Source organism: Cavia porcellus, unplaced genomic scaffold (genome assembly GCF_034190915.1).
Source record: "Cavia porcellus strain 051 isolate PalLab524CR breed Dunkin Hartley unplaced genomic scaffold, mCavPor4.1 scaffold_5, whole genome shotgun sequence".
NCBI lineage: Eukaryota > Metazoa > Chordata > Mammalia > Rodentia > Caviidae > Cavia > Cavia porcellus.
Genome location: NW_026947488.1, coordinates 66,340,302 through 66,353,902, shown reverse-complemented (window position 1 = coordinate 66,353,902; position 13,601 = coordinate 66,340,302). Strand labels below are relative to the sequence as shown.

At 46.7% G+C, this 13,601-nt stretch overlaps 1 protein-coding gene and 1 non-coding gene across 5 annotated transcripts in view; both read right to left on the bottom strand.

Annotated features, from left to right (window-relative positions):
- The window catches only part of Pxylp1 (2-phosphoxylose phosphatase 1), a 57,677-nt gene that overhangs the window by 4,776 nt on the left and 39,300 nt on the right, over nucleotides 1–13,601 (bottom strand). For all 4 annotated transcript variants that reach the window (XM_063249089.1, XM_063249091.1, XM_063249090.1 and 1 more), the window contains 3 exons: nucleotides 10,307–10,465; nucleotides 9,332–9,458; nucleotides 1,663–1,802 (listed from right to left, as the gene is read on the bottom strand). In XM_063249089.1, the coding sequence (XP_063105159.1) occupies nucleotides 1,663–1,802; nucleotides 9,332–9,458; nucleotides 10,307–10,465 (426 nt within the window). The remainder of the gene's footprint in view (nucleotides 1–1,662; nucleotides 1,803–9,331; nucleotides 9,459–10,306; nucleotides 10,466–13,601) is intronic.
- LOC111753524 (U6 spliceosomal RNA) lies at nucleotides 7,697–7,804 on the bottom strand. Its single transcript, XR_002788306.1, has one exon. It is a non-coding gene; the product is annotated as a U6 spliceosomal RNA (small nuclear RNA).

The window sequence follows — 13,601 nt, the reverse complement described above, 5'->3', positions numbered from 1 at the left end:
CAAATCCTCTTAGTAAAATGCCATTCTCTCCCGAGTTTGTGTTGTTTGTAATCAGGTGCTCTAACCAGCAATTCTCAAGTGTATTTCTGCACTCAGGAGGGGTAGGGAGTCAAAATTTCCACAATAACGTGGAGAGGGGTTCATGGCACCTAGCGGGTAGGGACTGGGGCTAGGCAGTCTCCATGTGAGACCAGTGCTCTGTCCATGTGACTTCTGAATGTTACACTCAACATTCCCTTGGCGATAAGCTGTCTAAACAGTTTAGCCCAGAACCTAATGCTATTTTGCTTGTTTCCATAACATAAATTATTTCTGCATGATTTTAACATCCACTGAATTTCTAGAAATGCAATATAAGGGGCATTTGTACTTTGTTTTGAGCAGAACTTCTCAGAAAAACCACAAACTGACACAGTGCTAGAGTCACTAATCCACATTCCTTGGTTATCTGTGTTTGTGGTTGCCACAGTCAGATGTAAACATCTGATTACGTCACTGTATTTTCTAGTGTAGCTATTCCCAAGCATTGATGCTGACACATTGAATTAAAACATAATTTTTTTTTTTGCTTGTTACAGGCTACTTGATATAACTTTTCTAGAAAAATAAAGCTATAAAATGGTTATATAGAAATTTCACTTCAGGGTAGCTGAGGGAGAATACAGTATCTGAGAACGCTTATGAATCAAAGAGGGTGCTGGATGTCATGGGATGAAAACCTTTGTTATAAACTAACCCAGAGCAAAAACTAATTCCCAAAGGTTTCTAACCAACTCTTCGGCCACTGCTGGTCCTCCAGAGCCTTCTGCTTGTTGCCCACCATCACCCCCCAATCATTACAGTTTTTGGAAGCCTGGCAAAACCCAGTAGGGCCAACTAGGGGACCGAGATACTTCTTTGATCTAAACTGAGATCCCATAATGCTGATGGGGGGGGAAATAACCCCAAAACAGTGGGCAACTGGTCCTCCTTGTTCTCTCACAAGGGTGCTGACCCAGTGAAGGTCCTCTGAGGGTCCAATCTGTAGCACCAGGAACCTGGAACCTCTTGGGCACCACCTGTCTCTTCTCTTCCTGTTAAAGGCAACCCCACAGTTAACTGGGTGCACAGTGGTGTGACCAGGCTGCAGAGGAAAAGCTGGGCTTCTGTGAGGACCTGACCTGGCCATTCAGACTCCAGGCACAGCAGGAAGTGGTCACACGACATCTCCCTGAATTCTTGTACATTAAGTCCTAGGATGTGAGATTATTTAAGTAAATTATAGTCTATCCTCAGTGGAATAATATGCAGCTGTCACGATGATGCTGTAGGCAAACATTAACAGGGAAAGGTGGGCTACCAAAGTGTGTTCAGAAAGACACTCATGTACATGTGTGCACCTAAGTACGGGAAGAAAATTACTGCTCAGGGTCTATTTTGGAGGGTGCTTTCTTTGCTTTGTTGTCTTTATAATTTCTCTTCAGAAACACGTATTGCTTTTGTAGCAAGAAGAAAGATCATTTTAATTTGAAGAAAGCAGTTGTTTAGTGAGATACCCTTGAGCCTCTGAGCTGTTCGCACTGCCACCTCCTTCTCCCCTCTGATCCCCACACCCTCTCCCTGACAGCACTGGTTCCAGTGTTTACAAACAGAAAGCCCAGGAGGGATGGTGGTCACACCTACCTGTCTGTGTGAGCTCTCCCATCTCACACAGAGGGTGGTTGGGGTAAAGAGGCAGGGAGTTTAAAGGGCTTTCGAAGGAGGTTCCAGATCCTTTTGACATGTGACTGATGAAAGCTTCCAGTTTGGGGTGATAGGGTTTCCTAGAAAGAAAACAGAGAATTAGTAGACTCCCAAACAGTGAAACTGCAGCCCACAGTCATAGATTCTCTCAATCACTTTTAAATTCCAATTTCCTTGTGATGTGACTACACATAGAATGCCCTCTGCAAGGATGCTCTGAGACGCTCACCTGTGTTGTGCATGGTGCTGCGGGCTCAGCTCTGCCCTCCAGCTAACTGTCCGCTGCCGGAACACACCAGCGCCCCCTGACAAGTGTGCCCTTGGCCTCAGGTATACCCTGCCACCGTCCTCCAGCCCTTTCTCCTTCATCCTCATAGCCATGGCCTGCACCCTGGCTGCGGGCAGCTTCATCTCAGTGATGGTAGCAAGTCCCTCACTGACCTTCCTGCTGTTAAATCATGGCCTGTTCCATAGTGAGAGGAGCTGACCACACAGACAGCCCTTCCATGATGCCGTGTACTGAAAAGAGCTGGCATGGCCTGTCCCTCTGTTCTGGACCTACCTTGCTGGGCATCCTCCCTCAGGGGCTCTCTCCACTCCAATGTGGTCCAGGCCACGTGGAGCCAGCACCTTCTTTTCAATGCACAACACTCCTTATCCTTCACCTGTGCCAAGCCCCTATTGCACCATTTGGTTTTCTTTTTTTTAAAGTGCTAGGCATTGAAACAAGGACCTTTAAACTGAGCTGCATCCTGAGCCCTTTTAAAAAAATTAAGTTTAATACAGGATCGTGCTAAACTGTCAGACTGGGCTTCAACTAAAACTTTGTAACTCTTTAGAGCTGTGCCTACAGATTTACAGTTGAAAGCCAGTTTATTTATGAGATTGGAGATTATATTTCTGCCATAGGCATACATGTTAGCCAAGCTATAACTTACGTTTCAAGCTACTAGCATATAATTTCCCCAGATAAGGAAATGACCTGTTGATATACACACCTTTTCTTTGAATAATGAAATGGCCCATGAATGTGTCTACATTTTCCAGCTACACTTGTGGGAAGACAGAGTAATTGACAATTTCGTTGAATATGAATCAGTGTATGAAAAGCAGCAAAAATAAATTGTTTTAATGGCAAACCCCTGCTGTCTGAAAGGCCAATTTAACTCTGGCAATGCTTTATTAACTGCTGCCAAAATGAGTTTATTATCTTTCAAAAACATAAAACTCAAAAAATCCATCTTTTTAAAAATACGTTTTAAAATTATACAATACTAATTGAAACATACAGTAGAGTCTGACAAATTGCCCTGGATAGCTGTAGGGAATTATGTCGCTCCATAAAAATAGAAGTCTTTCATTTTGCCTGAGGCTAATACATATAAACGTTTGCAAACTAGGAAGTAAAATGTCCGACTGACAATAAGGCTGCCAATATGAATCCACATCTGCGAAGATCAACAACTAACAAGGCTCAAATGTCCTGGCCCAGGCCATTGTTTCAGGCTAGTGAGTTTTGAGGATCTGAGAAAGCTTTGTTGCCACTTTTAGAAATGGAATATCACTACTGAAGGTGTTTGCTGAGGCCCATGTTTTCAAGGCATGTGACTATTTAACGATGCTTCAATGTCTAATTGTATTCATTACAATTTTTTTTTAATGGCATGGAAAGGTGAAGATTTGTGGAGGAAAAACTTCCATTGCAGAATAGGTAACAAAGGGATGAATCTTTTTAAGAGGAGGGGGTTAGGTAAACTGAGTACCTGGACCTGCTCTGGACCTGAGTGGCCAGGCCCTGCTTGCCAATTCCTGGCCCTATCACTGGAGCCCAGAGGGTACTCCGTGCAGGGTTGATGCCCTGGTGAAGTGCAGGAATGAACTCAGCTGTGCAGCATCCTATCCTCGAGTACTGCACACCAGCATCAACCTTCCACTGTCTGTAACGATGAAGGGTGTGAGTTCCCATAGGACTTGTTACAGCCCGCAGAGCTTGATGGAAGTATCAAAAACTAGTGCCGTGCAGGTGAGAGCACTAGTTGTACACTAAAATCTTTTCTCCTCTTTTTAGGAACTTGGTTATATCCCACTGCTGAGATCACAGAGTTAGGGGGAGCCACGTAACTAAGTATTTACCCGTTGAATGGAAGGCTGCCTGTCCTTTCTGAGCTGAGACCCTTTCCCATTCTCTTCCTTCTCTCAGGCCACTGTTTTGTCATGGCAGCAACTGAGGCCACCAGCAACATCCTGCAGGATGGTGGAAGCAACATTCTGGACCCCAGAAAGACCAAGTGGAGCCATTACCTGACAAGAACATCATCTTCTGACTTCATGCAAAGATATCAACAGCTTTTTTAATCTTCCCCATGGTACTAGTAATTGAACCCAGGGCCCTCACACCATATTCCCAGCCCTTTATTTACAATTTTTTTTTTTTTCGAGACAATCTCTTGTTAAGTCACTAAATTACATAGGCTGGGCTTCAACTCAGAATCCTGCTTCAGCCTCCCAGAGTGCTGGGATTACTATTGTGCCCAGCTAAAAAACATCTGTGTTATATAAGGTAATGTATTCTTGAGTCTCACTGTTAAAACAGCCTGGATTTACTAATACAGACAGGATTATATTTGATGATGGATTTTTGTTCACACTGAATTGTCTTAACTGTGACTCCATTTGAAATCTGTTTTCATAGTCAAAATTGAAAAATGAAGTGTTACTATTTTTTTACATTTTATTTAAAGAAAAACTAAAAAAAACAGAAAACGGGTAGAAATAATACATACTTTCAAAAAAAAATAAACAGTAAGAAATCACTAGTTGATGATTACATATTGTCCTCTTACAAATAGTTGTTCAAGATATCAAAAGTGAAACATCCAAAGCGGGGATTCAAACAGCAAGACTGCAAACAGTTCTGTTCAACTATCCAACAAAAACTTAGTAATATGATTATCAATCCTATATGAAGTGTGCTACTAAAAGCCTTCAACTCTTTCTCTTTAGAGTCCTTACACTTTTACATGCGTGGTTCATATCTATCTATGGCACAAAGCTACAGCCAGAGCCCCAAGACCAACCTGCATCTGACCCATGTCTGAGTCTGCACAGGCCACTGAGAAAGGGGGAGACCAGGACCGCTCATCACAGTGAGCATCAGTCAGCAGGTGCCGCCCACCTGGACACTGCATCAGTCGTCACAGCAGGTTTTAAAACCTGAAGCCAATGAAAGAACCTGTTCCTTCCAATTTCAATACAGTGAAATTCTAAGCACGTACACGTGGTACCCTTTTCTCACCTCTGCACCTCTTGCTCCACACGCCAGGCTCTCTGTCTGCTTGTCTGTCTGTCTTTCTCTCCCTCTCTCTCCTTCTGTCTTTCTTTCTGTCTCTCTCCCTCTCTTTCTCACCCTTACTGAGGTGACATGTGAGCTGAGATGCAGTGAGGGAGGGAACTGGCCAGACAGCTGTTTGTGAGGAGTTGCCCCTGGCAACAGGAACAGTAGAGTGTCTGCGTGCAGCACAGAGAGCTGGGCATGGAGAAAGGTGAGGCCAGTGGCGGAGGGGGCCCGATGGAGAAGGAGCCTGAGGAACGTGGGAAGCCATGTTTGCAGGCTGAGGGTTTCACCTCTGAGCACTCCTGAAGCAACATGAACATCAGCAGCAGCTGCCAGCCCGTACTTGCAATGTGGCTGGCAGAGATCTTTAACCTATTGTCTCCTCGCTGTCTAGCTTGCTGTCTTGGGACCTTTGTGCCTGAGCCCTGATGCATCAGATGGCTCAGCCTACACGCTATACTGGGACCTGGCGACACTGACTCTGGGGGCCTCAACATACCAGGCTGAGCCCCACCTGGCTCTGCCCTGGCTGACTTCACTAGCTGAAGGACCATTTCCCACCATGCTACCAATTCACACCTGCATTCCCCTCTTCATGCCCTGGCTTCCCCTCTTCCTGTCATCCCTTCAATGTGCCAGGCCATTTCTACGTCTACGTCTTGCTCTTCCATTTCTTTCTCCACTGCAGCTGTCATTTCCACCTGTGATTCTCATGCTACCATTAAGTATAGCTTACCAGGTACCAGGACCTGGCCCATCTATGGAGAGATATGTGGGTTCCCTGAAGTTAGCGAAGGTCTCTGCTCTGTGATCCGCAGAACCCTGCTCTGCCCCTTCTCTTGCAGGCCAGCCAGCACTGGTTCTGTTGGCATTCACACATTCGTTCGGCTATTCTAGCCCCAGGCCTTGCACTTGCTGCTCCTTCCATCTGGACATTCACACCCAGATCTTTACAGGGCTTCCTTTTACTTCATTTACAACCTGTTCATGTGCTGCCTCCTGGCTTATGAGCCAGACGGTACCTAGCATATGACAGGAACATAAAACTAAAATATGCTGAATTGTGATTAAGGTCAGTATTTTTCTTTTTTGGATATAGAGAAGCATATTTGATGCATATTTTATGAATATAAAAAAGGCATTTACTAAACACAGTTCTATACATGGCTAACGACCTTAATGCTGGCTAAGCATAGGACTATGAAAGCAAAAACGGCATCTGTTTCATAAAGCACATGGCACTTGTGGACAGGCAGCTTCCACTAGAAAACCCTTGAGAGGCATGGGATGGGCTGATGCAGGCACAGCTGGGCAGCAGTCGATCTGTTTGGATAATGAGCTTCTGGGGGACTGAGGTCAAGGCTCCCCCACCTGCTGGCCCAGACAGCCCCTTTCCTGGACTAGAGTAACGGGCACCCCTCTGTGCTACACTTCCCATTAGGAGGTCACAGAATTATCAATTGAGGAGCAGCTGGAGAGACAGCAGGCACTGCCATGACCCAGATCCCACAAGCTGGGACAGCTGTGGGTCCAAAGTGGGTCCACTGCCCTGGGACTCCTGCTCACGCTAAGTTTGTGTTTACAGGAATAAGTCAACTTTTATTGTTTAAAAATGCAAAGCAATTAAATGACACAGAGTACGGTGGTCTTCCTATCTGCAGAGGTTATATTCCAAGATACCCACAGTGCTGAAACTGCAGGTTGTATCAAGCCATGTGTGTGCTCTATTTTCCATATATGCATGCATATCATACAGCTTAATTTATAAGTTAGTCACCTATGATATGGTTCAATTCATAAAAAATCAACAACAAACCAATAATAGAAGAGAATGGTTGTAATAATATATGGTAATACAAGTTAGGTAAATGCATTCTTTCTGCATTCTCTGAATTTTCCATTTAGTATTTCTGGACTTCTGGTGACCACAGGTAACCTAAACTGTGGAAAGCAGGATCCTGGATCAGGGGGATACCATAACTAGACATGCACACTGCTGTATTGCACAGACCATTTAAAGTAGCTCCCACAAAGGCAGCAAGGTCAACACAATGATTACGAGGAAGAGGGAAATGACACAGGCAGCCAGAGTGACTGAGTCTCTTAAACAGGAGCTATGCACGTAGCTCCTCAAGAGGGTCCTGCCACTGAGATGGCCACAGAAAGGGCCTACGGCTCTGACTCCATGAGGCTTTTGGGGGGCCATCTAGATGCAAGACACAATAAATGTGCAGCAACTCTTCGATGTGGGGGCTCCAGGGTGAGCCTGGTGAAATGAAGCAGTCAGACCCTGGAGGAGCCCACAGTCTGGGGAGGGTGAAGACAAGTGTAAGCCTTGCTTTCTGCCAGGAGACTCTGGCCATTGAGTCCCTCTCTGGGAACACACAGAGTGGCCTGTAAGACCTTGTAACAACGGCTAGCTTGCCTTGGGGGCAGACACCTGGTCTATGTCAAGCCTTTCAAATTCTCCTTTCTGGGAATATGTAGCCCAGCTAAGAAAGGGGCAGATGCTGGTTGCTGCTGGGACAGGAGCTAATTGTTGTCCACATAATGCCTGAGGTGGCCTTGTGTCCTCCAAGCTCAGAGTTCTAGTGGTTTCTACCTCCTGTGGCTGTTCAAATGACCAGTTCCAGCCAGAGAGCAATGGTATGGCTGTGCCCGCTGTTTGTGTGTCACCCTTGTGCAGGAGCCATGCTAATCTTCTCTGTATTGTTCCAGTTTTAGTATACGTGCCGCTGACGTGAGCACTGCACCAGCTGTTCACACAGTGGAACTCTGCACTACTGAATGGACAAAAGCCACTTCCCTGAGTGGGGCCCCCAACCCCACCCCACATCTCCAGGGTCCAGAAACTGAAGGGTTAAGGCCCTGCACAAGTGACCTCCCCTACCACTTGAGAGGTGGCTCTCAGATCCTGGCTCTGGCCTTGCACACTGTGACACCCTTGCTGTACAGCTCCCTGCTCAGTGTGAGCGGGACATGGTTAGCAGTTGATAGAGCCACTCCAGTGTGAATACACCAGAGGAGGTTTCTCAGAGGAGAGGGAGTCTCCCAGGGCCTCAAAAGGGCTGTAGGAGCTGGTCAAACAGGGCTGGAGGACAGGGAAACACAGCAGACAAAAAGGCACGAAGGGAGGGGACCCAGCAAGAAGTGGGGACTGAAGAGCAGAGGATCTCAGGAGAAAGTCTGGAACTAAAGGCCAGAGGGTGGGGACTCAGCCTGGAGGAAAAGCTGTAGCCGCAGTCCTCTGGGCGTGCTGAGTGTGCCGGATGCCCCCGCTGAATGTAAGAGAGAAGAGGCAGTACTCAGATGGCCGGCACTGTGAGGCCAGGGTGAGGGAGGGGCTGGAAGAGCCTCAGGATGTTTTTACATAGAGGGCCTCGCTTACTCTTCTCTACACTGGAAGCCAGCAAAGAGTTAACCTGAAGCCCCCTGGATTGATGCCATTTTTAAAAAAGCCTGGGATGCAGTGAGACAATGCACAGTTGCAGCAGGCTGGGCCTACCCAGGGCAGGCTGGCACTCCATGAGCATTCCACGGGTGTTCCCCAGTGGGCACCGCCTTCTATCTCCCAGCCTCACTCTGTAAACTCTGCTAGGGATGCTATGTGCCTCTAGACACGTTCGATCAGGCCAGGCCCGTCAATTTATAGGTATCTGCACTTCTAATTTTAGGGTGTGCCGTTTTCATACATGCAATTTCCATTCTCTGTTCAATTGGTTTTCATCCTAAGGGCTTTCAACTGAGACCAAACTGTCTCGATAGCTGTGAAAAATTAAATGGCTGGACTACTCTCTCACATTCCTATGTCTTTGCAATTGCCAGCACACCTTCCCCAGTATCATGTCTCTTCCTCTCCCCTTTAATCCAGCAACACCTCCATTTCGGCAGTGGGAGGCTGAGCTCAGAGAAACCTAAAGGACTTGCCCATTACCCCAGGGAACAGCTGAGCTGCACTGGAGGACTCATAACCCTGTGTTCACTGCACTGCATCCCAGTTTTCCCAAGATGAAAAATAGCAAGATGAGAAAGTGGACCTCAGACTGGCTGGAACCAATCCTCAGTTTACCTGTGACATTGCCTCAAGCATCTGTTCCTGCCTCAGTCTTTTCAGCTTACAGGGGCATTCAATGCAGCAGTGGCTGCTCTGAAGGCCAGGCTCCTCAAAGGGGATGTACCGACCAAGTGCAGGTCCCTTCCTTGCCCTGTAAATCTCCAGGGGAAGAAGACAGCAGACACTGGAAAATGATTTGTAGAAGGAGAAGTGCAATTTACCTGTTGGCCACCAGAGTGCAGTCGATTTCTGGCCTCTTTGTTTTGGGAATGGTGTACAGGGGGTACCTGTCCCCATGGCGAATCAACACTTGCACGGAGATCAGCTTAAAATGATGTGGGGCGTGGCCTGGAGGAAAGAAGCACATTTTCTGGTCATCGTTTAATAAATATCAATCCTTTTAAGAAGTGCCAAGGGAGAGCTGGTCATACCCCTGTCAGAATCAGGAGGACGCAGCAGGGAATGCTAAGAGCCTGCAGAGTTGCTGCCTAAGGGCCCAGGACCACTGTGCTGGGAGAACTTTGTGAGGCGGGACATAGGAAAGTCCATTCCAGACCTCCTGGACGGGGCAGGGAGGTGCTGGGGTGTGGTGCAGCTGAAGGCAGAGAGATGGGCAGACTATTCACGCAGCCTCACTCACAAGCAGAGTGCGGAGGCTCGCGGGCATACTAGAAACAGTAGCCTGGGCTTTAAATCCTTCGTGAAACAAGGCATTGCACAAAGACATACTCCACATCATCCCTGACACATGCTCATGAAAACCAAAGATCCTGGAGAAACTGCGCTCTCCTGCACCTGCACGGCAGCACACCAGCGGGCAGCCTGTGCACACCCTCAGTCTACCCCAGCTGCACTGTGGAAAGCACAGTAGCTTGGGGTCAGGCCTGAGCGCCTAGCCAAGGTCATCTCTCCATGTTGGTGATGGCACCCTGGAGATCAGGATAATGGTAAGCATTCAGGGGCTACTCGTGACCTGGGTGCTGTTCAAAGTACACAGGCACTGCCAGTCACCCCATTTCACAGAGGAGCTTTCGAAGACTCAGGATGCCATCCCAGGGTACAGCCTAGGAGCAACTGCAGAATCATAGCCAAAACCGTGCTGCTTCTAACCACTGAGCTCTGCTGCTTGGAGAACTGATCTCAAAAGGAGCCCGCCTGGGTATCAAGGCTGTGTGGAGTGGCACAGCCTGGCTTACCTTCCATGCTGCGCTCAGCCACATTAGGGATGTTACAGTACAGAAGAGCTTCGTGAATGGGGCCTGGAACCCCGGGCTCCATCACTGGGTCAGGCATGATCCTCTTCCGACTCTTGCTGCTCGCTCCATTCTTAGGTGCCGACACAGGGATTAGGTGGACTGCAAGGACAGCAGAGCAGGTCACGACAGTGCAGTCATCAATGGGCAGGCCAGCTGTGGCAGCCTGAAGTGGGGCTGAATAACACTGCTAACTGTTCTGTCCACAGAAGCAGGGTGGGTCTGAGCTTCCCCCTCCATCGGGGCCCTCAGCCCTTGCACCCCTGCCTGTCTCAGCATGCCTCTCTCTTCTCCTAAGTAAGTAGAAATATGGCACTGGGGACAGCCCAGAAAAGTGGAGAACATGCACCTAACTCTTTTTCTTTTTTTCTCTCATTTTTAAAATATTAGGGATTGAACACAGGGCCTGACACATGCTAGGCAAGTGCTCTACCACTGAGACCCTCCAGTATTTTTTCTTTTGTTTTTTGAGATCAGGTCTTGCTAAATTATCCAAACTGGGCCTAAAGTTACTTACAGTCCTCCTGCCTCGGCTTTCTGAGTAGCTGGGGTACAGGTGTGCACCACCATATCTGGCTCTACTCTAATTCCTTAGGACCTGACGGCCTCATCCTGATACCCTTTCTGTTCTAGTAACAGTAACAAGGAGGACAATCTCATCCACAGAGCGCCTGTTAAGTGCTCAAGGTGAGTGTTCAACCTACCTCAGTGCCTGTGCTCTCACTGGTCCCAAACACAGCATCTGCCCACTGACCCTCATGAGACCACTATGCAGAAGGGTGGTAAGGACCTAGCACGTGGCCAAGGTACACAAGGCCTTGGCCACACTCATGCCTTTGTCTCCTGGCCAGCCCTTCCCACCCTATCTCCTGGAGTCAAGCGTGGGGCTTACAATCTGTTATGTTTGTGCATCTAGCACCCCTCCCTTTTTTTTGGTCAGGGTGCCCTCCTCCTGTGGGATCAGGCTGACTGCCAGTCACAGTGTCCCCATCCCCGGGTAGGATGGGCATGAGACTTGAGTCAAAGAGGATATGGTGGGCAGTTGTGCTTTTTTTCTTTGCAGGAGGTGATGGACACCACTAGACAGGCTTTTGCTGCTGATGGATGCTGGCCAACAAGAATGGTAGCTGGGGCTGCCCCAGTCTCCTGTTCCTCCCCAGACAACCCCTGTCTCAGGACTCCCAATCTTCCCATCTTGGGGAACATCTTTGTAGCATCTCAGATTTTCTAGAACTCTACACAATGACTTTGTATCCCGGCATCTATGCACATAAATAAGGGCACTCATGATCTACCTAACTTTTAAAAGGCATTAATCACCAGCCTATATGTAATGTATTAATATATATGTTCATTTTTTGAATAGCAGTTAAAACAGAGACCAATCACTAAAACAGTTTAAGTTCTCTAATTCTTCTACATAAATATTTACTACTTCCTTTTGGTCACTGATGCCATAGGCAAAACATGCCACAAACAAGGAAAAAAGACAAACAATATACTGAGAAGAAATATTTGCAACATACAGAATGATAAATGATTAATATCCAAAGTCCATAAAAGCCCTCAGCTGAAAAATTATTAAAGTGTATGAACAGACTAATTACAGATAAATAAATACTAATACTAATAAACATGAAAAGATGCTCAAGTTTATTCATAATTAAAGAAATACAAAGTGAAATGAATAATGACTGTTTTCCTTATCAGACTGCAAAATCATGTTTTAATGATAACATCCAATAGTAGCAAGAGTGTGAGAAACTGGACACTTCTGCACACTGGAGGCAGCGTGCAAACTGGAACAAGCTTCTGGAAAGGTTTGGCCTGCGTTTTGTATGTATATTAGCCCCAATTCCACTCCTCTATGCCTCAGAATCTATTAAAAAAAAAACCGTATCAACTTCCATTTTCAAAGATGTAGTAGGGTCAAAGAGACTGACTTCAGTGTTGTTTATAATAACAAAAAGAGGAAATAACCTAAATATCCATCCTTAGCAGAATAGAATGTTTCCTCCAAAACAGGTAAAAAGAATGGAAAAATAAATCAGAGATAAATTGGCTGAAGTGAATGAACCAAGTCACTGCATACTAATAGAATCCTTTTTGTACAAAGAAAAAACAGTATAAATATTTACGCATTTATTATGTAAATGCGCAGAAAAGTGTCTAGAAGGATATCCCTCATGACATGGATGGTTTCCTCTGAGGAATGGATGAAATGGGGTGTAAAAAATATTTTTATTTGCTTTTGTATGTCTACATTTTTATATACACACCACATGTGTCGTATAAATATACTAGATGCAGGTTTCTTGTATTGTACATATATTTCTACAATGTTTATAGATATACACATGTCTTACATGCATTATTTGTGTTATTAAAACAACAATCGAAAGACTACAGCTCAAAACTAGTTTTGGCTACAACTAGCACTACTTTCTTCCCATAACTGAAAGACGATGGAAAGGCTAACACACAACTCGGGTGTCTGGAGCTAATTTACTACTGGGGATTTAGTGTCAGAGGCTATGGAACAGCAGATGTCTCATAGCGGTGGCTGAATGACCAGCCCTGTGGCTGGGTGGCACCCTCAGTCCTGGGCTATATGGAATCTATATCCGGGCCCTTGGCCATGCCTGTGGTGCACCCTCTCTGTTCATGGGCCTGGGGAAAGGTGCAGTTAAGGCCTCACAAGACAAGTGGCAGAGGGACAATAGGGGGCAGCATGGATTCTTGGATGTCCTGGCTCATCTATTAGCACATGCAGTGAGGCCCTTTGGAGGTGGCATTTGGGAGCCATAGTAGCTGGCTGCAAATGACTATGCATGACTCCAGGAGGCAGTGGTTTAAAAGTCATAGATAAAGATCTGGCAATTGTCAGAAGGAGGCCTTCCATCTGGGGAGATTCCATCTACTGTTTCCTCTGATATCTCTGATCATTGGCCTTGTTCACTAGTTCAGCTTGTTGAGATCACCCTGTGCTATGTGTGCCTTCCAGTCACCAGGACACTATCAGTCCACAGAGGCCTCTGTGCCCGGCCCTCCAGCTACAGGCTAGTATTCATAGGTGGCTCTGAGGCCCAGACACAGAGGGTAGGGCTGAGAAGTACGCCCAGCTCCACCCAGACCCTGACCCACAACTTGGTTTTGAGGTACTTGGAGCCAGCCCTGCTCATGTTTCTCATCCCTGCCCACTGTTTGCTCACAACTCTCCCCGCATCCCACACCGCTT